This window comes from Cuculus canorus, chromosome Z, assembly GCF_017976375.1.
Source record: "Cuculus canorus isolate bCucCan1 chromosome Z, bCucCan1.pri, whole genome shotgun sequence".
Taxonomy (NCBI): domain Eukaryota; kingdom Metazoa; phylum Chordata; class Aves; order Cuculiformes; family Cuculidae; genus Cuculus; species Cuculus canorus.
In genome coordinates, this window is record NC_071441.1 from 76754046 (window position 1) to 76777717 (window position 23672).

The 23672-nt window shown below is 50.0% G+C and overlaps 1 protein-coding gene across 1 annotated transcript; it reads left to right on the forward strand.

The window, feature by feature from the left end:
* Positions 1-4824: 4824 nt before the first annotated feature.
* Positions 4825-20617, forward strand: LOC128850461 (spindle and kinetochore-associated protein 1-like). Its single transcript, XM_054054824.1, has 7 exons — positions 4825-4913; positions 6655-6662; positions 6745-6869; positions 7534-7625; positions 10039-10167; positions 15280-15449; positions 19558-20617. The coding sequence occupies exons 1-7, from the start codon at positions 4825-4827 to the stop codon at positions 19704-19706; spliced, it is 762 nt and encodes a 253-aa protein (XP_053910799.1). The 3' UTR covers positions 19707-20617.
* Positions 20618-23672: the final 3055 nt, after the last annotated feature.

The window sequence follows — 23672 nt, forward strand, 5'->3', positions numbered from 1 at the left end:
TTTTCTTTTCTCCTTTTACTGACACTTATATGATTTGTCCAAAAGACACACTATGTCTCTCCATCTAATGTAGAAGTTGCAAGGGTTATGGAGACGGATACAGGCTGGGAGGTGGAAGTTGCAGGAGGTGGATGTGTGGACAGGACTGGTTTTCACTGCTAAAAACCTTACAATGACATTCTTGCACTGAGCAATTTCTGTAACCAGTTTCCTGGATCCTCGTTTCCTTTCCCCTCAAAGGTTTGCTGGTCTCCCCTCAGCCTCTTTTTCTCCAGACTAAACAGCCCCAGCTCCCTCAGCCGCTCCTCATAACCCTTCCAGACCCTTCCCCAGCTCCATTCCCTTCTCTGGACGCACTCCAGCTCCTCAGGTTCCATGTTAGAGCTCCTGCCTTCTCCACTGCCTTCCACCCACCCTCTCTGCTCCCCTCCCTGTCCTACTCAGCCCCTTCCTTCCCTCCCTCCCTGTTCCTCATCCCTCTCCCTGGCCTCCCCGTCCACTCCCCACTCTCCTTGGCCCTCTCCCCCTTTTTCTACTCTTTTCAGCCCCTCCTGGCTCCCTTTCCCTCCCTCCCTGCTCCCTTCTCCTCCCTCTCCCTGGTCTCCTCTCCCCTCTCTCCCCTCTCTCCCCTCTCTCCCCTCTCTCCCCTCTCTCCCCTCTCTCCCCGCTCCCCTCTCTCCCCTCTCTCCCCGCTCCCCTCTTCTCCCTCTCCCTGCTCCCTACTGTCTCCCTGCTCCCCTCTCATCCCTCTCCCCACTTCCTTCTCCTCTCTCTCCTCACTCCCTACTCCCCTCTCCTCCCTCTCCCTGCTCCCTTCTCCTCACTCCTGCTTTCCCCATCGCCTCTTCCTCCTTGGCCCCCTGGGCCACTGCTCATGTTCAGCCACTGTCAACCAACACCCCCAGGTCCTTCTCCTCCAGGCAGCTTTCCAGCCTCTCTTCCCCAAGCCTGGAGCTGCACAGGGTTGTGTTCCAAGCGCAGGACCCAGCACTTCACCTTGTTTAACCTCATCCCATTGGTCTCAGCCCATGGATCCAGCCTGTCCAGGTTCCTCTGATTGACAAGAAACTCAACATGAGCCGGCAACGTGCACTCGCAGCCCGGAAGGCCAACTGTATCCTGGTCTGCATCAAGACAGGCATGGCCAGCAGGGAGGGAGGGGATTCTGCCCCTCTATTCCTCTCTTGTGAGACCTTATCTGGAGTCCTGTGTCCAGTTCTGGAATCTTCAACAGAAGAAGGAGATGGAACTGTTGGAACGGGTACAGAGGAGGCCATGGAGATGATGTGAGGGTTGGAGCAGCTCTGCTACAAAACAGGCTGAGAGAGTTGGGGTTGTTCAGCCTGGAGAAGAGAAGGCTCCAGGGAGACCTTATACCGACCTTCCAGTACCTGAAGGGGCTACGAGGAAGCTGGGGAGAGGCTGTTCACAAAGGCTTGGAGTGAAAGGACGAGGGGCAATGGGTATAAACTGGAGAGGGCCAGATTTAAGCTAGACATAAGGAAGAATTTCTTCACCATAAGGTTGGGGAGGCCCTGGCCCAGGTTGCCCAGAGCAGTGGTGGCTGCCCCATCCCTGGAGGTGTTCAGGCCAGGTTGGATGGGGCTTGGAGCTCCTGATCCAGTGGGAGGTGTCCCATGGTGTCCAGAACTGAACACAGTACTCAAGGTGCGGTCTCACCAGTGCCGAGTACAGAGGGAGAATCACCTCCCTGGACCTGCTGGTGACCCCATTTCTGATACAAGCCAAGATGCCATTGGCCTGTGTTCAGTTCTGGGCTCTCACCACAAGAAGGACGTTGAGGCTCTGTTCGGTGTCCAGAGAAGAGCAACGAAGCTGGTGAGGGGACTGGAGAACATCTGACGAGGAGCAGCTGAGAGAGCTGGGTGTGTTTAGCCTGGAGAAGAGGAGGCTGAGGGGAGACCTTATTGCTCTCTACAACTACCTGAGAGGAGGTTGTGGAGAGGAGGGAGCTGGCCTCTTCTCCCAAGGGACAGAGGACAGGACAAGGGGGAATGGCCTGAAGCTCCACCAGGGGAGGTTCAGGTTGGATATCAGAAAAAAATTCTTCACGGAAATGGTCATCAGGCACTGGCAGAGGCTGCCCAGGGAGGTGGTCGAGTCGCCTTCCCTGGAGGTGTTTAAGGAATGGGTTGATGAAGTGCTTAGGGATGTGGTTTACGGGAGTGTTAGGAATGGTTGGACTCGATGATCCAGTGGGCCCTTTCCAACCTGGTGATTCTATGATTGTCTCCACAGCCTCCTGACCAAACAGCCCAGCTTCCTCAGCCACCTCATGACCCTTGTTCTCCAGCCCCTTCCTCAGCTCCGTTCCCCTTCTCAGGACACGCTCCAGTTCTTTGATGTCCTTGTAGTGACAAGGCAACAACCACATGCAATTGATCTGCACTTTGATTAGTCTGTGCTACTCTATGATCTCCAGTTCTTCTCTGATGCATTGATGCTGCTCTGCTCTGCTCTCTCCTTCCCATGGGTATCTGTCATCATCCTGGGATGCGGCACCAGGAGCTGAGGTGGTGGCCCTGTCTGTCAACGTCAGACGCACGAGTTGGGGAAGCAGGGTTGTCTGCAAATCAGACTTCAATAAAACTCTCCAACCCAGCAATGTGAAGCTCTGGATAGTTCATTCCCAAGTGACAGGGGACAGGACAAGGGGGAATGGCCTCAATTTGCATCAGGGGAGCTTCAGACATTGGGGCAGCTTCCAGTACCTGAAAGACCTCCAGGAAAGCTGGGGAGGAGCTTTTTACAGGGGCCTGGAGTGACAAGATGAGACGGAATGGCTGTAAATGGGAAGAGGGGAGATTTAGATGAGACATTAGGAAGAAATTCTGCCCAGCTGAGCAGAACACTTCTGTGTTTAATAAAAGCCCCTACATCCCCTGTCTGGAATGTGCATTGTTTTCGGTAAGTTCAGGGCCAGTGTGACCAAACACAGTGCTCAGTAGTCCTATAAAATGTTAGAAATAAAGGATGTGTTGGACACAGGAAGCACATGGATCTGTTGGAACAAGTCCAGACTGCTATGAGGACAGGCTGAGAGAGATGAGATTGTTCAGCCTGGAGAAGAGAAGACTCCTGGGAAAACTTAGAGCAGCTTCCAGTAGAGAAAGAGGCTCCAGGAAAGCTGGGGAGGGGCTCTTGATTGGTGAGTGTGGTGACAAGACGAGGCGTGATGGCTTTAAATTGGAAGGGAGAAGATATAGATTAGACATTAGGAATAAATTCCTTCATGCTGAAGGTGGTGAGGCTCTGGCCCAGGTTGACCAGAGCAGTGGTGGTTGCCCCATCCCTGGAGGGGTTCAAGGCCAGGTTGGATGGGGCTTGGAGCCCCTGATCCGGTGGTGGTGGAACTGGGTGGGCTTCGAGGTCCCTTCCAACCCAAACTGTTCTGTGATTCTGTGATCATTTAAAAAGAAATGTAATCTCAATCAATTCTTTCTGTAGAATCTCCGTTTAAAAGTAATTTTACTGAAAGGGGCTCCATAGAGCTGGGAGGTCTCTGGATCAGGGAGCACAGGGAAAGGACAAGGGGGAATGTTTTTCAGCTGCAGGAGGGGAGATTGAGATGAGATGAGATCTTTGGAAGAAATGTTTTTCTGGGAGCGTGGGAGGAACTGTTCCAGAGCAGCGGTGTCTGCACCATCCCTGGAGGTGTCCGAGGCCGGGGTGGATGGGTTTGGGAGTAGCCTGATCCAGTGGGAAGTGTGGAACAGGAGAGAGAGAAAGGGGAGAGAGAGAATGGGGGGAAAAGAGAAAGGAGGGGGAGAGAGAGAAAGGGAGGGGAGTGAGAAAGGGGCGAGAAAGGGGGAGAGAGAAAAGGAGGGGGAAGAGAAAGAAGGAGGGAGAGAGAAAGGGGGGGAGAGAGAGAAAGGAGAGAAAGGAGGGGGAGAGAAAGGGAGGAGAGAAAGGGGGTTTGGGGATGGGGAAATTGGGGGTTCAGGGAGAGGGGAGAAAGAGGGAAAGGGTAGGGGGCAAATTTGGACTTCAGGGATGGGGAAAGTTGGATCTAGGAAGGGGGAAACTAAGATCCAGGAATGGGGAAACTGGTCTCCAGCTGCAATGAAAGTGGGGTCCAGGACGGAGCAGGTTTTTTGGAGGTACAGGGACAGTTGGGGCCCAAGAAGGGGGAAAGTGGGGTCCAGCAAGGGAAAGAGTGGTCTCCAGCAGTGGGGAAGTTGGGATACAGAGATGGGGAAGTTGGGGCCCAGGAATGGAGAAAGTAGAGTCCAGTGAGAGGAAAAGTGAGGTTCAGAAGTAGGGAAACTGGTGTCCAGCAACAGGGAGACTGGGGTGCAGCAATGGGGAAAGTGGCGTCCAAGGAGGGTGAAGCTGGGGACCAGTGATGGGGAAAATGGGGTCCCATGGCAGGAAAAGTGAGATTCAGCAGTGGGGAGACTGTGGTGCAGTGATGGAGGCAGCCATGGGGCGACTAAAGTTCAGGAGCTGGGTGATTGGTGTCCAGCAAAGAGGCGACTGGTCACCAGTGGCTGGAAACTGGGGTCTATGAAGGGGGAATGTGGGGTCCAGCGATTGGAAAAGTGAGGTTCAGCAGCAAGGAGATTGGGGTGCAGCAATCTGGAAACTGATCTCCAGGAGCAGGGAAGGTGGGGGTCCAGCGGTGGGGAGAGTGGGGTCCAGGGATGGAGAAAGTGGGGCCCAGCAGTGGGGGAGCTAAGGTTCAGGAATTGGGAAAGTGGGATGAGTAAGGGGAAAACAGGTGTCCAGCAGCAGGGAGACTGGGGAAACTGGGGCAGCAATGGGGAAACTGGTCTCCATCAGTGGGGAAGTGGGGATCCAGGAATGGCGAAAGTGGAGACCATCAACAGGGAAAACAAGGTTCAGGAACAGGGAAACTGTGGTTCAGCAATGGATTTGATCAGTTCTCTTCTGTAATGCTGATAACGAGTATGATTACACAGGAGTTATGGGTGCAGAGCGCTACTTGTGGGTAATACGAGAGCTGGAGCACCTCCACTACGAGGACAGGCTGGGAGAGTTGGGGTTGTTCAGCCTGGAGAAGAGAAGGCACAGAGGAGACCTTAGAGCAGCTTCCAGTGCTGAAAGGGGCTCCAGGAAAGCTGCGGAGGGGTTCTTTGTCAGGGACTGCAGGGGTAGGACAAGAGGGAATGGTTTTTCAGCTCAAAGAGAGGAGATTGAGATGAGAAGAAATGTTTTCCTGTGAAGGTGGGGAGGCCCTGGCCCAGGTTCCCCAAGGAAGTTGTGGCTGCCCCATCCCTATAGATGTTGAATGCCAGGTTGGATGGGGCTTAGAGCCCTTGATCCAGTGGGAGGTGTCCCTGCCCACGGCAGGAGGTGGAACTGGATGGTGGGCTTTAAGGTCTCTTCCAAGCCAAACCGTTCTATGATTCTGTTATTTTGTGCTCTTGCAGTCTGGCAGCACAGCAGTGCGTGTTTCCTGTAGTTTCCCAAACCATCTCTAAATATTGGTCATCTGATACATTCACTCCGAGAGAGCCTGATAGCTCCAGGTATTTCTTGTTTTAGTAGTGAACAGATTAATGTGACAAAGACTTATACAGTTTCCTAAGGAGTTGTGATACTGATACTACACCGCTCTAATCCTCAGAGTTCAGGGAAATGGCTTTGTTTTGTCTACACCAGTCCCTTTGTGCTTCCTGTCCTGTTTTATCACAGAATCACTTGGTTGGAAAAGACCTTTGAGATCATTGAGTCCAACCATCCCTGTCCACTACTGAACCAGATCACCAAGTACCTCATCTGCCCGTCTTCTAAACCCCTCCAGGGACAGGGACTCCTCCCTGGGCAGCCTCTGACAGTGCTTGAGAACCATTTGTGTGAAGGAATATTTCCTGATATCCACTCTAAACCTCCCCTGGCCCAGCTTAAGACCATTTCCTCTCATCCTAACATTTGGGAGAAGAGACCAACCTCCACCTTGCTTGTACCTCCTTTCAGGGAGCTGCAGAGAGTGATGAGGTCTCCCTCAGCCTCCTGTTCTCCAGACTAAACAGCCCCAGTTTCCTCAGCTGCTCCCCAAGCCCCTGTGCTCCAGGCTCTTCCCCAGCTCCGTTCCCTTCTCTGGAGGTGCTCCAGCCCCTCAGTGTCCTTCTTGGAGTGAGGAGCCCAAAACTGAACCCAAGAATTGAGGTGCAGCCTCACCGATGCTCAGTATGGCTGAAGAATGACTCCCCAGGTCAGGTGGGAAGCAGGTAGTGTAGTAAGTGCTTCATTTTAGTTCCCTTTGCCTTTTTGACAGGTCAGGGTCCTTTTTAAAATTCCGACTGTGTGGTTAATGTTTGCAGCTTGGGTCTTTCTTAAATTACTGCATCCTTTCTTTCTTTGTTTTATTGTTTTCCCACAGTGTGACACACAGAGGAATATGTCTTCTTCAAGCTTTGAGGATTTATGCACTCATATGAATGCGAAGATTTCAGCAAAGGAGTCCAGGATGCTGCAGCCAAGCTGTGTTTAAAGGCTGTGTCCTCCACCTGCAGTGCAGTGGGCACAGCTTAGCGCTTCCCAGCCTTGCGCTGGAGAGGGGCTCTGTTCCTTTGGCAGCTCGGAACTCCGTTGGCTGTACGGAGTAGGGGTTTGACTGTTAGACCAGAGAATATTGCTGCTTTTCCTGGAGTGATATGGGGAGCGTAGGGCTATAGGTAATCACTTCTTGTGGAGGGGAGAGAAATGGCCTTTTGGTTTTGTTGGATGTGTTTTGGCTTCATGTTCTCTCTTTGACAGGCAACGAACAATCGCTCAGATCTGTGGTCTCCAACTTGGGACAGGAGTTGGCTGTCTGTCACGGGCTCCTGGTTGAAATGGAAGCAGAGGTTCAGCAGCAAGAAAAACTAAGGGATCGGTTAAAAGTAATCTTTTTTTCTTTTCATAACATACTGAGAGATTCAAAGGCGTAAGTGTGTGTTTGTTCTTTTTTAGATCAGAAACGTGCTTACTGATGGTTTATTAAGCAGATTTCCAGCGCAGCGAATGCTCAAATTGTCTTTTCAAGGTTTAAATGTTGAGGGCAAATCTTCATCATATAGATGAAGATACTGCGACCTAAAGAGCAGTTCTATTTTTACATCCTTCCAATAGCTAAGAAAATGATTTAATTGCAGTATTTATCTGTTGCTTGTTTGAGTGTCTGCGGTGCCTTCATGTTCCAAGTCCTCTGAGGCAGTGTTCTTTGGGGAAGGTGGATGAATCTCCTGTTCTATCTCTTCATTACTGCCACCATTCCCCAACCCAGACCTGCTAGAGGGTGTCGTAAAGATGTGTTTCTTGCCCGCTCAAATGCCTCTGGACGCTCTGATGGCAAAGACAGGCAGGCTTACATTTTCTCATGCTTAGCTCTTTTTTGCTGAGCTTCGCTAGTTGCTCTTGGAGAAACTAGGAGGTGAAGAGGTAAAATGTTGGGGAGAGAGCAAAGAACACCTCATAAGTTAAACAATTAGCATAGCCCTAATAGTAAGCTAATTTCACTTGCTTGGCATTCACTTTCACACTGATGGAGTCTACTGATAATTTCAGATGATAAAGATGTCTGTTGAGAGACAGCGAAGTGAAGCAGAGCACCTCCAGGAAAACGTTCCTCCATACCTGCCCAAACCAACTCGGAGCTGGTACGTGGTACACAGGCGCGGAGGTGTTGTGCCGCTCCTGGCAGCGCCCAACTGCGGCGTTGTACAGCTCCACTGCTTTTACTGTGTGTTAACTGTGCGCTTCTGGAAGTCAATGGTGTCACGCATTCATGCCAAAGTTTGCTCTTGGCTGATCCTTCCAGCCTTGCGGTAGCCCCAACAGATACTTCAGGTAAAGCCTTCAGAACACCAGGTTGTTCAGATGGAAGCTCCCAGTGTCGGGAGTGACGTTATAGCAGAAAGCCTGGTGTTCTGCTTTTGTGACTTAATTTCTTAATTTAGGAAACCACTTCATCTTAAGGTTATGTTAGCTCCTAGAAACTGTTTAGGTGCAAACGAGGCTTATTTAGGCATTGTGTTGCCAGTGATATGAAAAACATTCTTTGGCATGTTGGATTGCCTTCCAGTCTGCCAGCTCACTTCCCCAGTCAGCCAGGACCACTGGAAGATGATGGAAAGGGGTTTGGAAAGGACATCTGCCAGCTCATTTGATACTCTTGGGTGGATCCCATCCGGCCCCATAGACTTGTGGGTGTCTAGCTGGGCAAGCAAGTCTCTAACCACCTCCTCTTGGATCATGGGAGCCTCATTCTGCTCCTCTAACTCCTGGGTTTGTACACAGGGGGAACAGCTTCCCTGAGACTGAGGCAAAAAGGCATTAAGTATCTCAGCCTTGTCCTCATCCCCTGTCACTGTTGTTCCTTCTGCATCCAATAGGGACTGAATATTCTCCCCAGTCCTCCTTTTCTTGTTAATGTATTTGTAGAAAGATTTTTTTTATTATCTTTCACAGACTTAGCGAGTTTGATTTCTCGTTGGGCCTCAGCCCTCCTCATTTTTTCCCTGCACAATCTCACTTCCTCCCTGTTGTCCACCCAAGAGGCCTGTCCTTTCTTCCAAAGCTCATAGACATTCCTCTTCTTTTTGATGCCTCTCAAGATCTCCCTACTCAATCAAGCTGTTTTTTTCCCCTGCGGCTCCTTTTCCGGAACATGGGGACAGCTTGCTCCTGAGCTGCTAGGATTTCATTTCTGAAGAGTGCCCAGCCCTCGTGGGCTCCCTTGCCCTGAAGGACTGTCTCCCATGGGACTTTGCCAACCAACCTTCTGAACAGTCCAAAGTCTGCCCTCTGGAAGTTTAATGTGACTGTTTTGCTAATCCCCTTCTTCATCTCACCTAGAACTGAAAACCCTATCATCTCATGATCACATGGATCAGAATCTCTTCTGGTGTAAGTGGCCTTCATTCCTCTTCCAAGTCTTTCTTGACCTTCTCCATTTCCGTTCCTCTGTGTCTCAAAATGCTTTGGGAGCCGAGTCCTAATTGTCTGTGAAGGGAATGTCATGAGATAAAGAGTGCAGAAAGCAGAGCAACTGCTGAAGCACTGCTGAGACAGGCTGCAAATCTCAGAGAGGAGGAAAGCAAATAAAATGGGCGAATTGAACAGTTCAATTTAGCTCTTATTGAGTGAAGCAGCAGCGAAGGAGGCTGGCAGGCTCTCCAGCAGCAGAGGTGCTCCAGCCTCGGATCATCTCCATGGACTCCTCTGGACGCGTTCCAACAGTTCCACCTCCTTCTCCTGCTGGAGATTCCAGAACTGGACCCTCGTCCTTGCTGAGGTTCCCCACAAGTAGCGCTGGCTCTGGGCTGCCAGGATGAGTTTGTGCAGAGCTCACCTTCTTTTCCAGCTCTTCATGTCTGAATGAGTTGAACTGCTGGTGCCCAGGATTTCCGGAGGGCTCTGCGCTGTGCAATTGCTCGGAGCAGAGCTTCACCCCTCACTCTGTCCCGGACCAGGCAGTTTTGGAATCCAGCCGGTGGCACTCCCTCCCTGTCCTCTGCACCATCGTCTTTAATCACTTAAAGCAGCAAATTGCTCAGCTTTTGGGATCTTGGCTAAAATATTTATCTGCATAAAATAAAATCCCAGCCTGCTGGATGGTGTTGGATTCCTTTGCTTCAGAAATGAATGGATGAGTCGGGCTTCCCAAGATCTGAGCTTGTTTCCAAGCACTGTGTAGTATTTTGGATCTGCCCACTAGGCTGCAGCTCTGCACTCTGATTTATGTGATAAAAAGCGAGGCCTCGTGTTCTGGGTACTGTAATGGCACGATGAATTCTGAACCGCTCTGTGCTGGGAACACTTCCAGTTCACCTGCTGGCAGGCTCTCCAGCATCAAAGTGAAGAGCTGTAAGGCAGTCAGGGAAAGCAGGCGGTTGGAGGCAAGTGGGATACCTTGATTTATTTTTCTGCCTCGGGTGAGATCCCGGCTTGTGTTCACCCAGCTGAGAGAAGGGTGGGAACGTGGGGCTGTGAGTGAGCAGACCTGGCAGTAGAACTGTACTCTTAGCCCATCTCTGCTATGTATCCACTTTGTGTTCCTTCACTTTACAGCAACACCGGGCCAGCTGTCAAACGGGAGGAGGCAACAAAAGCTGAATGCACAAAGAAATCTAAAGAAGACGCAACAGCTGTTAAACAAATGCCCTTAATAAGCCCTGAAGAATTTGATAACATTCCTGCGTAAGTAAGCGTGGCTTTTGTCAGACCCTGCTGTGCCGCTTCGGTGGCAGTCGTAGGTTTGGGAAGGTGAGCCCTTCGAGAAGGGAGACTGAGGGGTGTGCTGGAATTTTAAATCACAGAAGGGTTTGGGTTGGAAGGGACCTTAAAGCCCATCCAGTTCCCACCCTGTGCCATGGGCAGGGACACCTGCCACTGGATCAGGTTTCTCCAAGCCCCATCCAAGCTGGCCTTGGACACCTGCAGGGATGGGGCAGCCATCCTTTCCCTGGACAGCCTGGGTCAGGGCCCTCTGCCCTCAACGTGAAGCATTTCTTCCCTATGTCTGATCTAAATGGGATGAAACATCACGATGACGGCTCAGAATAGTCTGTATGCAATACCAGCAGACCTGCAAATGAATTGAATAGAGCTAATTAGGCTCTTTTGTATGTGTAGATTGGAAGGATGGGAACTCATCCTTTAAAACCCAAACCTCTTCTCTCAGAAGCCTGGGACTGGAGAAGGATTCTTATGAGAAGCGGCTGAGGAGCCTGGGTTTGTTTAGCTTGAGGAAAAGGAGCCTGAGGGGTGACCTCATCGTTCTCTGCAGCTCCCTGAAAAGAGGTTGTAGCGAGATGGGTGCTGGTCTCCTCTCCCAAAAAACAAATGTTAGGAGGAGAGGAAATGGCCTCAAGCTGCACAAGGGCAGGCTCAGACTGGACGTCAGGAAAACTTTCTTCAGTGGAAGGGTTCTCGGGCCCTGGCAGAGGCTGCCCAGGGAGGTGGTGGAGTCCTCTTCCCTAGAGGTGTTTAAAACATATGGGCAGATGAGGTGCTCCGGGTTCTGGTTTAGTAGTGGGTAGAATAAAGAAAAATGCTGTTTTCCTTTGACCCATGTCTTGCTTTCTGAAACGTTCAGGTCTTAGCCTGTCAGTTTGTTTTGAGATGAAAAAGAAAGCAGGCTTGTTAAAAGCGAAACCACTTGGCACTGAAAGATCCCAGATTTCTGTAACAGAAAGATGGGGGTTTCGTCAGCACCCGATGGACAGATTTCTGCCTCTTAAGTCTATTATGTAGGAATCACTTTACTTAAATGGCATTTGGGGGACAATGACACATATTTCTGCAGAAGGAGTAAACACAGTGCCCAAAGCTAAGTTGTTATTGAGACTTCAGATTCAGAGAGTGTTCCCTGACTATACTTGTTTCAATTAGGAACCTTTTTTTGAGTCTATGTTTTCCTTAAGGCTTTCCAATCACCTTTGCCATCAGCTTTCAGAATTTCCAGGTGAACAGTGTCCATTTTCTTCCACAAAATTGCTTAATGGCGGAAAATGAAGGAGCCTGAATCCTGAGCTAATAGTAAAGACCTGTTTCCGTTCCTTTTTAGACATGCATGCACCTGGTATTTTCATTCTGCAGATCATTTCTGGTGTTTGGCAGATTTACTCCCTTAGATTTTCTGTAGAGATAAAGTTTTGGAAAGGTAGGTTTCCATTGCTGCAAGATGGAAATTGGTGGTCTTTATCTCTGCTAAGGCAGAGGAGTAGACGCAGCCGTCCAGTCAAAGCTATCCTCTTCCTGATAATGTCTTGAAAAGTTCCAGCCAAATGTTGTTCTAGCGTCTGGTCAAAGCTATCCTCTTCCCAATAATGTCATGAAAAGTTTTGTCACCCTTGAAAGTGGAATGTTTTCCACTGCTGTGTGCGGGCAGGGAGAACGAGGCTAGCTGGGTGCTCCTGTGTTCGTTGCTGGTTTACAGAAAGGTTGTGCTTGTTTGGGCTCTACAGATTTTTTTTTTTCAGGTGGCAGAATCGTGTTTCTTCTGGGGAGGAGGGCTTAGGTGAGTTCAAGCAGGTCTGATAATCTACCAAGAAGGACAAGGGACAGCACTGCATTTTCATGGAAACATAGAATCATGGAATGGGTTAGGTTCAAAGGGACCTTAAAGCCCATCGAGTTCCACCCCCTGCCTTGGGCAGGGACACCTCCCACTGGATCAGGGGCTCCAAGCCCCATCCAACCTGGCCTTGAACCCCTCCAGGGATGGGGCAGCCACCACTGCTCTGGGCAACCTGGGCCACGGCCTCCCCACCCTCAGCGTGAAGAATTTCTTCCTGATGTCTGATCTAAATCTTCCGCCTTCCAGTTTAAAGCCATTCCCCCTCATCCTATCCCTGCACCCCCTGAGCAGGGAAGTGATTGTGTCCCTGTACTCAGCACTGGTGAGACCGCACCTCAAGTCCTGGGTTCACTTTGGGGCCCCTCACAACAAGATGAACTTTGGGGAGCTGGAGTGCGCCCAGAGAAGGGCAACAAAGCTGGTGAAGGATTTAGAGCACAAGCTTTACGAGAAGCCTCTGGAGAAGAGGAGGCTGAGGGGAGACCTCATTGCTGTCTGCAATTCCCTGAAAGGAGGGTGTAGCAATGTGGGTGTTGGTCTTTCCTCCCCAGTAGCCAGTGACAGGGCAAGGGGAAACAGCTTCAATGTGTGCCAGGAGTGACTTAGGCTGGATATCATGAGGAATTTCTTTACTGAAAAGTTTCTCAGGCCCTGGCAGAGGCTGCCCAGGGAGGTGGTGGAGCCTCCATCCCTGGAGGTGTTTAAAAGACGAGTAGATGTTGCACCTGGGGACATGGTCTGGTGGTGGACTTAGCAGGGCTGGATTGATGGTTGGACTTGATGATCTTAAAGGTCTTTTCCAACCAGAACCATTCTGTGAGCAGACTGTGGAACAGCTGGAGCTCTTATGATCCTTAGTTATGCTCAGAAGAATTTCAGTTCCTTTAGACAGAGTTTGGTTTCAGAGCAAGGCACTCGCAGTTAAGTGTGGGTGACACGGGCGCCTGCGGGCGCGTCGCCTGTCCCCGCTCCCAGTCCATTGCAGGGTTCCATCAGCAGTCACCGACAGCAGAACGTGGTGCAGCTGCCGGCGCTGTCATTTCAGTTCCCTGGGCAGAACTGCCTGGTGCCATCGCGGATGCAACAGCGTGTGCTGCCAGAGCTTTAGTTACTGAGTATTCTGTAACCCCCAGCACATCTGCTGGCCCTGTGTGAGCATCCCGCATGCCCCAGGGCCTCTTAGAGAGTGCTCGCTTCTTGGTTTAGCTGTCAAATCCTGCTTCTCTGTTTCTGCTTCAGGATGTGCTGAGATGTACTCTCAGCTTTGTGTTCTCTATTGATTGCATAGGAACTTAAATATAGGTATTTTATACCTCTGGCCTTAATCTTCATAGCTCTGCGCGTTCCCGCATGACTTGTAACTTGGCTCAGGGATGCAGGTAGAGCGATGAATAGCTGTTAATATGTACAGGGAAAGCCCTCCGTGGCTGTAGGCTGCGCTGCTTGTTTATAGACGCTGAGCATAGCTGCATTTCAGGGGTGGTTGTGCCGCTTTTGTCTGCAAAGACATTGTGTTTGCCCCGGAGAGCGTTCTTACGGAAATGGCTGCACTTCCAGCTTTGCATCGAGACTGATTAAAAGTATGAATGAAGTTAAAAGCTGGGCACAAATAACTTCATGTCAGTTCAGCCTGAAATTAGAGCAACTGCTTTGAGTGCAGGAGTTGTTGCGCCCCCGTGCAGACCTGTCTCCCTGCAGCGACTGGCGAGTATTAATCTCTACAGCGAGCACTGATGTTTTGTTGGCAACGGGAGAACTCCTGCCCACATTCTGGTTTGGAACATTGACTTTGTAATGGATTACCTGCTTGTGCTTTAAATTCTTTGTGCGTTTTCCAGCGGAAAGAGCTTTACATCCAGATTACAATGAGGGGTGAACTTCTCGTTCATTGATCTTCTCAGACTCGCTGTGCTGCAGATTTTCCGCCACCTGATATCCTGGGCTGAAGAATTCCATTCATTCCTGAAGTTGATTGAAATGCTTTTCTCTGTAGAGGTTTTCCAGTTCCACATGTGCAAACTGACACTGAAGCAAACACAAGCAGTTATTAGGAGCGATGGAATGGTCATGAGTGGAGGCTCATGGAATGGTTTGCGTTGGTTTGATTTGGTTTGGATGGGACTTTAAAGCCCATCCAGTTCCAGCCCCCTGCCATGGGCAGGGACATCTCCCACTGAAACAGGGACTCCAAGTCTCATCCAGCCTGGCCTGGAACACCTCCAGGGATGGGGCAGCCACCACTGCTCTGGGCAACGTGGGTCAGGGCCTCCCCACTCTCACATGAAAATATTTCTTCCTAAGATCTCATTTCAATCTCCCCTCTTTGAGCTTAAAACCATTCCTATCCCTGCACTCGCTGATCAAGAGCCCCTCCCCAGCTTTCCTGAAGCCCCTTTCAGTACCGGAAGCTGCTCCAACGTCTCTTGGAGCCTTCTCTGCTCTAGGCTGAACAACCCCAACTCTCTCAGCCTGTCCTCAGAGCAGAGCTGCTCCAGCTCTTGTGTCATCTTTGAGGCCTCCTCTGGACCTGTTCCAACAGTTCCATCTCCTTCTTCTGTTTGGGATTCCAGAACTGGACACAGGATTCCCGGTGGGGTCTAATGAGAGAGGAACAGAGGGGCAGAATCCCCTCCCTCACTCTGTTGGCCACACGGCTTTGGATGCAGCCCAGGACACAGTTCGTTGCTGGCTCCTACCTAACAGAACGGGAGGGAATGGCTTTAAATTGAAAGGGGGAAGGACTCCGCACCTGGAGTCCTGTATCCAGTTCTGGAATCCCTGGCAGAAGAAGGATATGGAACTGATGGAATGGGTCCAGAGGAGGTCATGAAGATGATTCAAGGGCTCGAGCACCTCTGCTATGAGGACTGGGCCTCTTTATCAGGGAGTGCAGGAATAGAATGGGTGGGAAAGGCTTTAAACTGGAAGGAGGAAAATTTAGATCAGACATGAGAGAGAAATTCTTCACGCTGAGGGTGGTGAGGCCCTGGCCCAGGGAAGTGGTGGCTGCCCCATCCCTGGAGGTGTTCAAGGCCAGGTTGGATGGGGCTTGGAGCCCCTGATCCAGTGGGAGGTGTCCCTGCCCATAGCAGGAGGTGGAACTGGATGGGCTTTTAGGTCCCTTCCCACCCAAACCATTTTATCATTCCCTGAATTAAGGCTGAGGAAAGAGAAAAATAAACATAGAACTCTGTGACTTTCTTGTTACTGATCTTTATTTTTCTTTGCAGGTACTTGAGAGGCCGTTTAAGATGTGAGCAGATTAATGTTGTCATTCAAGAGATCAACAATGCTGTGGCTGCCAAGTACAAGATCATGCATCAGCCGTTGAAATCTATGAAAGCACCAGCCAGGAAACTCTACAGCAGGTTCCTGGAAGAAGAAATAAAGGAAACAAGAGGTATTTTTGTATTTCTTTCTTAGTGTCAATCTCATAACGCTTGGATATTGCGGCATAAGTATGAAATTCGTACTGGAAAAACCCCTGAGTGAGTAATGCCAGTGTGTGCTGTTGGTGTTCTGGTGTAACACACAGCATCTCATTGTCAGGAAAGAGTCCCTCCAGCACTCTGCAATCTGGTGGAGTGGCCTGACCCCTGGGAATGCTTGTAACTGTCAGTCCTGAAAGATTTTAGCAGACCTGCTATTGCTTATTCTCAGAGAGAGAACAGGAAAGGGCAGTAATGATCTGTGGGTGTAGCAGGCCTTTCCCTCCTTTCCCAGCACGGGGTGCACAGCATATATCGGACTGGACGTGGAGGACTTCCTGTACAACAACACTTGGACGGTCTGGAGCAATGAAATCAAACCACGCCAAGTGAAAAGTCCTGCACCTGGGTCAGGAAAATCCTAAGCAGAACTGCAGGCTGGGCAGCGAATTAATTGAGAACAGCACTGAGGAAAAGGACTTGGGATGCTGGTGGATAAGAAACTCAGCAGGAGCCAAAAATGTGCGCTCACAGCCCAGAAACCAGCCATGTCCTGAGCTGCATTCAAAGCAGCGCGGCCAGCAGGGAGGGAGGGGATTCTGTCCCTCTGCTCAGCTTTGTTGAGACCTCACCCTGCAGTCTTAGGTCGAGTTCTGGAGTTCTCAGCACAGGAGAGACATGGAGCTGTTGGAGCGGGTCCAGAGGAGGTCACAAAGATGATGCGGTGGCTGGAGCAGCTCTGCTCTGAGGCCAGGCTGAGAGAGCTGGGGTTGTTCAGCCTGGAGAAGAGAAGGCTCCAGGGAGACCTTAGAGCAGCTTCCAGTGCTGAAAGGGAACACAGGAAAGCTGGGGAGGGTTTTTTACAAGGGCCTGGAGTGACAGGACAAATGGGAGTGGCTTCAAAGTGGAAGAGGGAAGATTTAGATCAGACATCAGGAAGCAATTCTTCATGCTGAGGTGGGGAGGCCCTGGCCAGGGTTTACCCATGGAAGTGGTGTCTGCCCCATCCCTGGAGGGGTTCCAGGTCAGGTTGGATGGGGCTTGGAGCCCCTGATCCAGTGGGAGGTGTCCCTGCCCATGGCAGGGTTGGAACTGGATGGGCTTTTAGTTCCCTTCCACCCCGAACCATTCCGTGATTCTATCAGTATAGGATTTCTTAAATATTCGCTTCATCATCTTTAACTTGGAGAAGTGTTTTGGTTTAACTGTTGTTGTCCACAGAATGACAGTGAGGACTTTGAGCTCATGGATGTAGGGCAGAGGTGAAACACTGGAAGGGCTCTCCTATGCTGGAATGCTGTTTAGTCTCACCGTGATTCACAGCAGTCTCAGCTGCAAAGGGAGACTTTCTAGAAACTCAAGTAAGCCATAATTAGCGAAGAGATCATTTTCTGCCAGAAAGAGGGTATTTTAAGTCTGAAAACTGAGGATTTTAATTACTTCAAGTAGCTGAGAGGCAGTCTCTATTTTCTTGTTTAGGTTGGAAAGTTCAGTGGGGAAACTAGGACGTCCAGCATCTGAAATTCTGTGTGTGGTAGGGTTTTGGTTTTGTTTTTTTGTTTGTTGTGACTAAGTCATCGAGGAAGTTTAGAGAAAAGCTCTGGCAGGCTGTCAGGCTGTTCTTTTTTCACCAGCACAAAATGATTAAATGTCTTTATCCATTGTGTTTTTCAGGATCAGATTGTGCGTTCATGAATTTGTTTGCTTGAATTTCTGCTGTGTGTGTATATCTGCTTAGGATTCCATCAGTCTCTGAGACTGGACTGGTTGCCAGATGACCTCTTCCTCTGATTTCAAGATGAGAAAAGACTCTGCCTGGTTTATCAGATTAAATTCCAGGCTGGAGAGGCAATTCTGTCAGTTTAGCTGCTTATTTAGCACATGCACTTACCTTTTCCAACCAAACCATTTCCCTTGAGCCAGTTCTGGTTTCTCTGCAGTTCTCTGGTTGCTGCCCCTGAATTTTGGGCAGATGTGAGGAAAAATCATACTCTGCACAGGTTCAGGGTGTTCTGATGTTCCCCCCAAATAAAACAACCTGTGGAACCGGTATGCAGATTATTCCTGGGTTCCTAATGAATGCCGTTGAGGTGTATTACCATGTCACTGGAAACTGTAAACAATCTCTGTCTGACTGCAGTTGTGTTATAAGCCGTTATAAGGGTTTTTTCTTTTCCCAGTAAACAAACATGTGACTGTGGCCCTTCGAGACCTGGTGGTGGGGTTGGGCTCATGGTTGGACTGGATGAGCTGAGAGGTCTTTTCTAACCTTAATGGTTCCGTGATTCTATGAACTTTCCACCGCTCATCTGTATGTGGATTTGGCAGTTGTGTCGGCTCCGTTGTGATTCCAGTGTAGTTCCCCTTTCAGGGAAGACCTCCAGCTTCTGAGAGTTGTTGTCTTGGGAACGTTCTAATTCCCATAGGACACTTGTGTTGCCGGGTCTCGGAACGGGCTGGCTTGTGAGACAGCATGTCCTTTTCTTCTTCAGCTCTGAGCAATGTTTTGGGGAACCCTGCCCTTATAAATGGTGCTCTGGGACCCCAGTCCTTGCGGCTGTCGCATCCTTGGACGCTCCTTCAGAGCAGAGTGTGTGTCCTGTTTGATCACTCATAAGATGGAATTTGGGGGTGAAATGTTTTTATGTAAACATAGTCCTGCCTGTGTAAAGCTCCAAAGTGCTTGTTTAGTAAACAACATCCTCCCCGAATGCAACTATCCAACCAATTCCTTGTCTACGGAACAGTCCACCCATCAAATCCCTATTTCTCCAGTTTAGAGAGAGGGATGTTCTTGGGGACTGTGTCAAAGGCTTTACAAAAGTCCAGATCAATGACATCCATTGTTTTTCCAGTGTCCGCTGACGTGGTCACCCCATCATAGAAAGCCTCTAGACTGGTCGGGCAGGACTTGCCTTTGGTGAAGCCGTGCTGCCTGCCTCGAATCACCTCCCTGTTTTATCTATCCCTGTCTTATCACCTTCCATCTTGTCTAAGATGCTGCTGCCCTGCCTAACTTGAAGGGTAATGGGAGGAGGACAAATACCATCTTCTTTTTAAGCTGGAACGTCCCCAGCCTCGCAACTTCTTTCTCATGAGACTTGGCAGCACAATCCTACAGGGAATATGTTATTCCCTTCTAGTGCTTCTCCTTGAAGATAATTGGGTATTTCTCTCTCATACCTTAATTAGCACGTTCCTGGTTTCAGGTCGCTTTTCTTTCTGTCGGTTTTGTGAATGTGGTTAAAACCTTTTGCTGTGTTTCAGGAAGCATTAAAAGCACATTTTACTGGATCTATAATTACCTCCTCGCTGAGCAGTGCATAAGGACTGAATATGAAATGACAGCTACAGCTATGGAGTGCCGAGAATAACTCCTTCCCTCCCTCCCTTCCCTTCCCCTATTTCCTCCCTTTCCTCCCTCGCCTTGAACCCCTCCAGGGATGGGGAAGCTGCCACTTTTCTAGACAACCAGGGGCAGGACCTCACCATCCTCATCATGAAGAATTTCTTCCTAGTGTCTTATCTAAATCTTCTCCCTTCCAATCTAGAGCCATTCCTCCTTGTCCTGTCACTCCAGGCCCATGTGAAGAGCCCCTCCCCAGCTTTCCTGGAGGCCCCTTCTGTCCTGAAAGCTGCTCTAAGGTCTCCCCACAGCCTCCTCTTCTCCAGGGTGAACAACCCCAAGTCTCTCAGCCTGTCCTCAGAGCAGAGGTGCTCCAGCCCTCACATCATCTCTGTCGACCCTCTGGATACGTTCCAAAATTTCCACCTCTTTCTTCTGTTGAGGATTCCAGAACGGGACACAGGGCTCCAGGTGGGGTCTCCCCAGAGTGGAGCAGAGGGGCAGATTCCCCCCCTTGCCCTGCTGGCCACACTGCTTTGGATGCAGCCCAGGACACAGTTGGTTTCTGGGCTGTGAGCGCATGTTGTCGGCTCATGCCGAGCTTCTCATCCTCAGCACCGCAAGTCCTTCTCCCCAGGCTGCTCTCAGTCACATCGTCCCCTGGCCTGTATTGAAACCACACGTTGCGCTGCAGTGCAGTCATTTCTATATCAATGTTGTCTTTTGGTTTCCAGGTGAATTTTTCATCATGGAGGCTGACATCAAAGAATTCACCCAGCTGAAGATGGATAAGCGCTGCTACAACATCCTTAGTATCCTGCGCCACGCCCAGAGACTGAGAGAAATTCGTTGTTCTGGATTTGTCCGCTACATCATCTGCTGATGGGGTTTCTGGATTCCATTTGCCCAGGATCCAGAGCGATGAAGTGCACTGGGTATAGATCTTGCCTGCAGAGGTTCTGTGTGATCTTTCCTATCCAGCTCTCTTATTTTCTCATTCGTGGGGACCAAGAGGTGTGTTTCAGCCCTCTATCCTAGGTGGGAAGAGGTGATTTCAAACGGCTTCACAGAATTTTTCAGTCTCTCTTCCTACTTAAAGGAAGCATTTGATCTTGTTTTAACCCGTTTCTAGGTGTCTTTTTCTTCCTGTTCTAATTTCATATTTTGGTGTTGGTGTTGGTGGAATAGGAAGATTTGAGGTGGTTTAAACGTTTCCTCACTGAGGATCAGTGCGTTCTGTTACCCAAGGGCTTTCCCTGCTTTGTCACACAGCCACACCAACCCCATTGCCTGAAACAAGAGAGCCGTGGGGTGGTTAAGTGAAAGTTTTAACTTTTACATTGAAAATAGTGGTCAAACTCATTGCAGCTTTCCTTAGAGAAGCTTGCTTCTGAATGACCTGTTCCAGAGTGGAATTATTGTGATAAATTCCAGCTCTGCGAGGAATCAGATCTGGTTTGGTAAGAAGGGGTATGGAATTTTTCTTCTATGAGTCTGTATCTGCCATCAAGCTAACATCTGATCCGAAACACCTCCTCTTGGCCCCTGTTGGTGTTAAGGCAATAACTTAAAAGGTCCTGAAAGATCTTCAGTCTTCTTCAGTAGAGATCCTGGAGAGAGCTGTATGAACCTTGATTTCCTTTTTTCTCTCTTTGCAGTGTGGTTGGGGTTTAGGGTATTTCTTGGTCACCTGAATGTTGAGGTCCCTGCTCTGCATCGTGTTGGAATGTATTCCGTGTTTGGGTAAATGCTTGGTTTGGGAAGATGTGCAAACTAAAAAGTTTCTGTAGATGTTTGTTGAGTCCATCTGTTTTGTGCGAGCCTTAATTTACATTGAAGTGCAATGATTTGGGTCCATGAGTCATTGAGGTTTTTCTCTGGTTGGTTGGTTGGTTTTGCCCAACTTCACGTACTCCAGAGAGTCTTTTGAGACTCAAGACTTGCCTCCTTCCGTTTCATAAAGTCTCCTCACGAAACAGCCACACTGGTTTGCCCTTTCTTTCATGTTTAGGTGTCACATTTCCAGGTGTTGACTGGCTCCAGACTCACCCGCAGCCCAAGGCAAGTTTCTTACTATCCATTCTGAACCTGCCGTGGCACAATTTGAGGCCATTTCCTCTCATCCTATTGCCTGTCTTGGGAGAAGAGACCGGCGCCCACCTTACCACAACCTCCTTTCTGGGAGCTGCAGAGAAAGATGAGGTCTCCCCTCAGCCTCCTCCAGGCTAAAACATCCCGGGTCCTTCAGCTACATCCCAGAACTCCTGCACTCCAGACCCTTCACCAGCTCCATTCCTTTCTCTGGATGTGCTCCAAGCCCTCAATGTCCTTCTTGGAGTGAGGTTCCAAAACTGAACACAGGATTCGAGGTGTGGCCTCAACAGTGCTGAGTCCAGGGGCACAATCCCCTCCCTGCTCCTGCTGGCCATGCTGTTCCTGATCCAAGCCAAGATGCCATTGGCCTTCTTGGCCACCTGGGCCACTGCTGCTCATGTTCAGCTGCTGTCAAATAACACCCCCAGGTCCTTCTTTGACAGATCAGTTTTCCAGCCACTCTTCCCCATGCCTGGAGCTGCATATTTTCTGAACAACCCAAATTCTCTCAGAGCCTGTCAGTTGGTTTCTGGGCTGTGAGCACACGTTGTCGGCTCATGTTGAGCTTCTCATCCCCAGCACCCCAAGTCCTTCTCCTCAGGGCTGCTTCAATCACATCATCCCCAGCCTCTACCAAAACCACAGATTGCCCCAACCCAGGTGCAGGACCTTCCCCTTGGCCTTGTTGAACCTCATGAGGTTCACACAGCCCCACTTCTCCAACTTGTCCAGATCCCTCTGAATGCCATACGGTCCTTCTGGTGTAACAACTGCACCACTCAGCCGGGTTTCATCTGTGTAAATAACAGTTATGGGGTTTTTCCCCACTATTACTGAGAAGAGCACTGCTTAGCAGAGCTCTGTTGCAGCTTTGGCAGTGCTGTAAACACCAATGTAAGACATGGCTCAAGCGCGATTCATCTGTGTTAGTCGTGGCAGATCCACCAGGTTCTCCAGAGCGACTCTGTGTTTGCACAGAGACTATCAGGAAAAGATAGATTCCCTAGCGCAGACTGTGACAGCAATGTGTGATCTGTTGCCCTCGAGTAGCCTTAATGTACAAAAATGAAGTGGAAATTATAACCAGCATGGCAGGAAAGTGCTGCAAGTGTCAAGCTGGGGAAATTAAACCACTCTAACTCATCATGTGCACTGTTCGTGCCTCCGCGCACACTCCGATTTCTTCCCAAAGTGCCATAAATCAAGTAGATGCTGAAATGTTGGTGTCTGCAGAGCAGCTGGGCAGGGGAGACCCGGCTGGAGGCGATGCATCAGTGCAGTGAAGCAGCCCCCCACGATGCTCGCCCCACTGTGGCTGTCTGCACCCACCACACCAGGACGCTCCAACTCCACTATTGGTGTGCAATGTCCTTCCCACTGTGACTGGAGACATCAAAAACAGGAACAGAAGCCCTTTTAACACAGGCACTACACCTTCCTCCTTTTTCCCTCACTAAGAATGGGCCAAGACTTTGAGTATATATCTCTTGTAAGGTTCAGCCTGGAGATGAGAAGGATGCATGGACACCTTAGAGCAGCTTCCAGTACTGAACAGGACTCAAGGAAAGCTGAGGAGGGGCTTTTTGCAGGGCCTGGAGTGGCAGGATGAGGGGAATGGTTTTAAACTGGAAGGGGAAGATTTAAATTGGATGTTAGGAAGAAATTCTTCACGCTGAGGGTGGGGAGGTCCTGTCCCAGGTTGCCCAGAGCAGTGGTGGCTGCCCCATCCTGGAGGTGTTCCAGGCCAGGTTGGATGGGGCTTGGAGCCCCTGATCCAGTGGGAGGTGTTCCTGCCATGGCAGGGCTGGGACTGGATGGGGTTTAAGGTCCTCTCTAACCCAAATAATTCTGTGACTCTAGATGTCCATCTGCTGTGGATGACTTCACGCAATGGAAGTGGTACCAGCAGCACAACTCCTTTCCTTTCTATTTACTGCAAATAAAGAGGCTGGTGTTTGTTCACCACCTTGCGCCTGCATAACCTGTTCCTCCCACCCCCTCTCCTGTCCCTTCCCCACCACAGCTGCACTCTCCTTGCTCCCTGAAATAACTCTGCTCTTTGCTTTTTCCTGCATCTTCTAACACCACGTTTGATTTAGCCCTGGTGTCAGAGCACCCATACACCAAACCGGCGCAGGAGCCACTCACCGGCTGCAAGGAATCCCAGCCCTTTCCAACTCACTGGCAGCAAAGCTAGTCGAGAGTAAAGCTTTTGATTTCCCAAACTGTCACCAATTTGGCATCAGCTTCCTTGAAAGCTTCCTTTTTTCCTTCTGTCTCATTGCATTGACCTAAAACTGCCAAAGCAAAGAAAAAAGATGAATTCTCTCTCTCACGTAGGCACTCATCTTTGTAAATCCTTGGGAATGAGCTTGTCACAACTCCCTGGTAAGGGAGGGATGTTGTTAGAGCCATCATTCTCTGCACACCCACTTTTCCCTCCCATTTTCCACCTCCTGCTACACTATCATCAGCCTTTACAGACCATGAACCTCACACTCGGGAGCAGAGGTGAAGGAGACCCCTGAGGAGGTGACACAACCCCAAGCTTGGAGGGAGCCAGGGATGCCCGCAGAGAGCCCAAATTTTTCCACAGTGCTTCCCAGTTTCTCTGCCAGCATCACCTCCCTTTCCCTGCCCAGCATCCTTCCCTGCTTACCACACAAACCATTTATCCCAGAATCTCGGTTGTTAACAAAGATGCTAATTAAAAGCACAGCCTCTTAGCCCGCCAATGTCGCTGGTTTAGCCATAG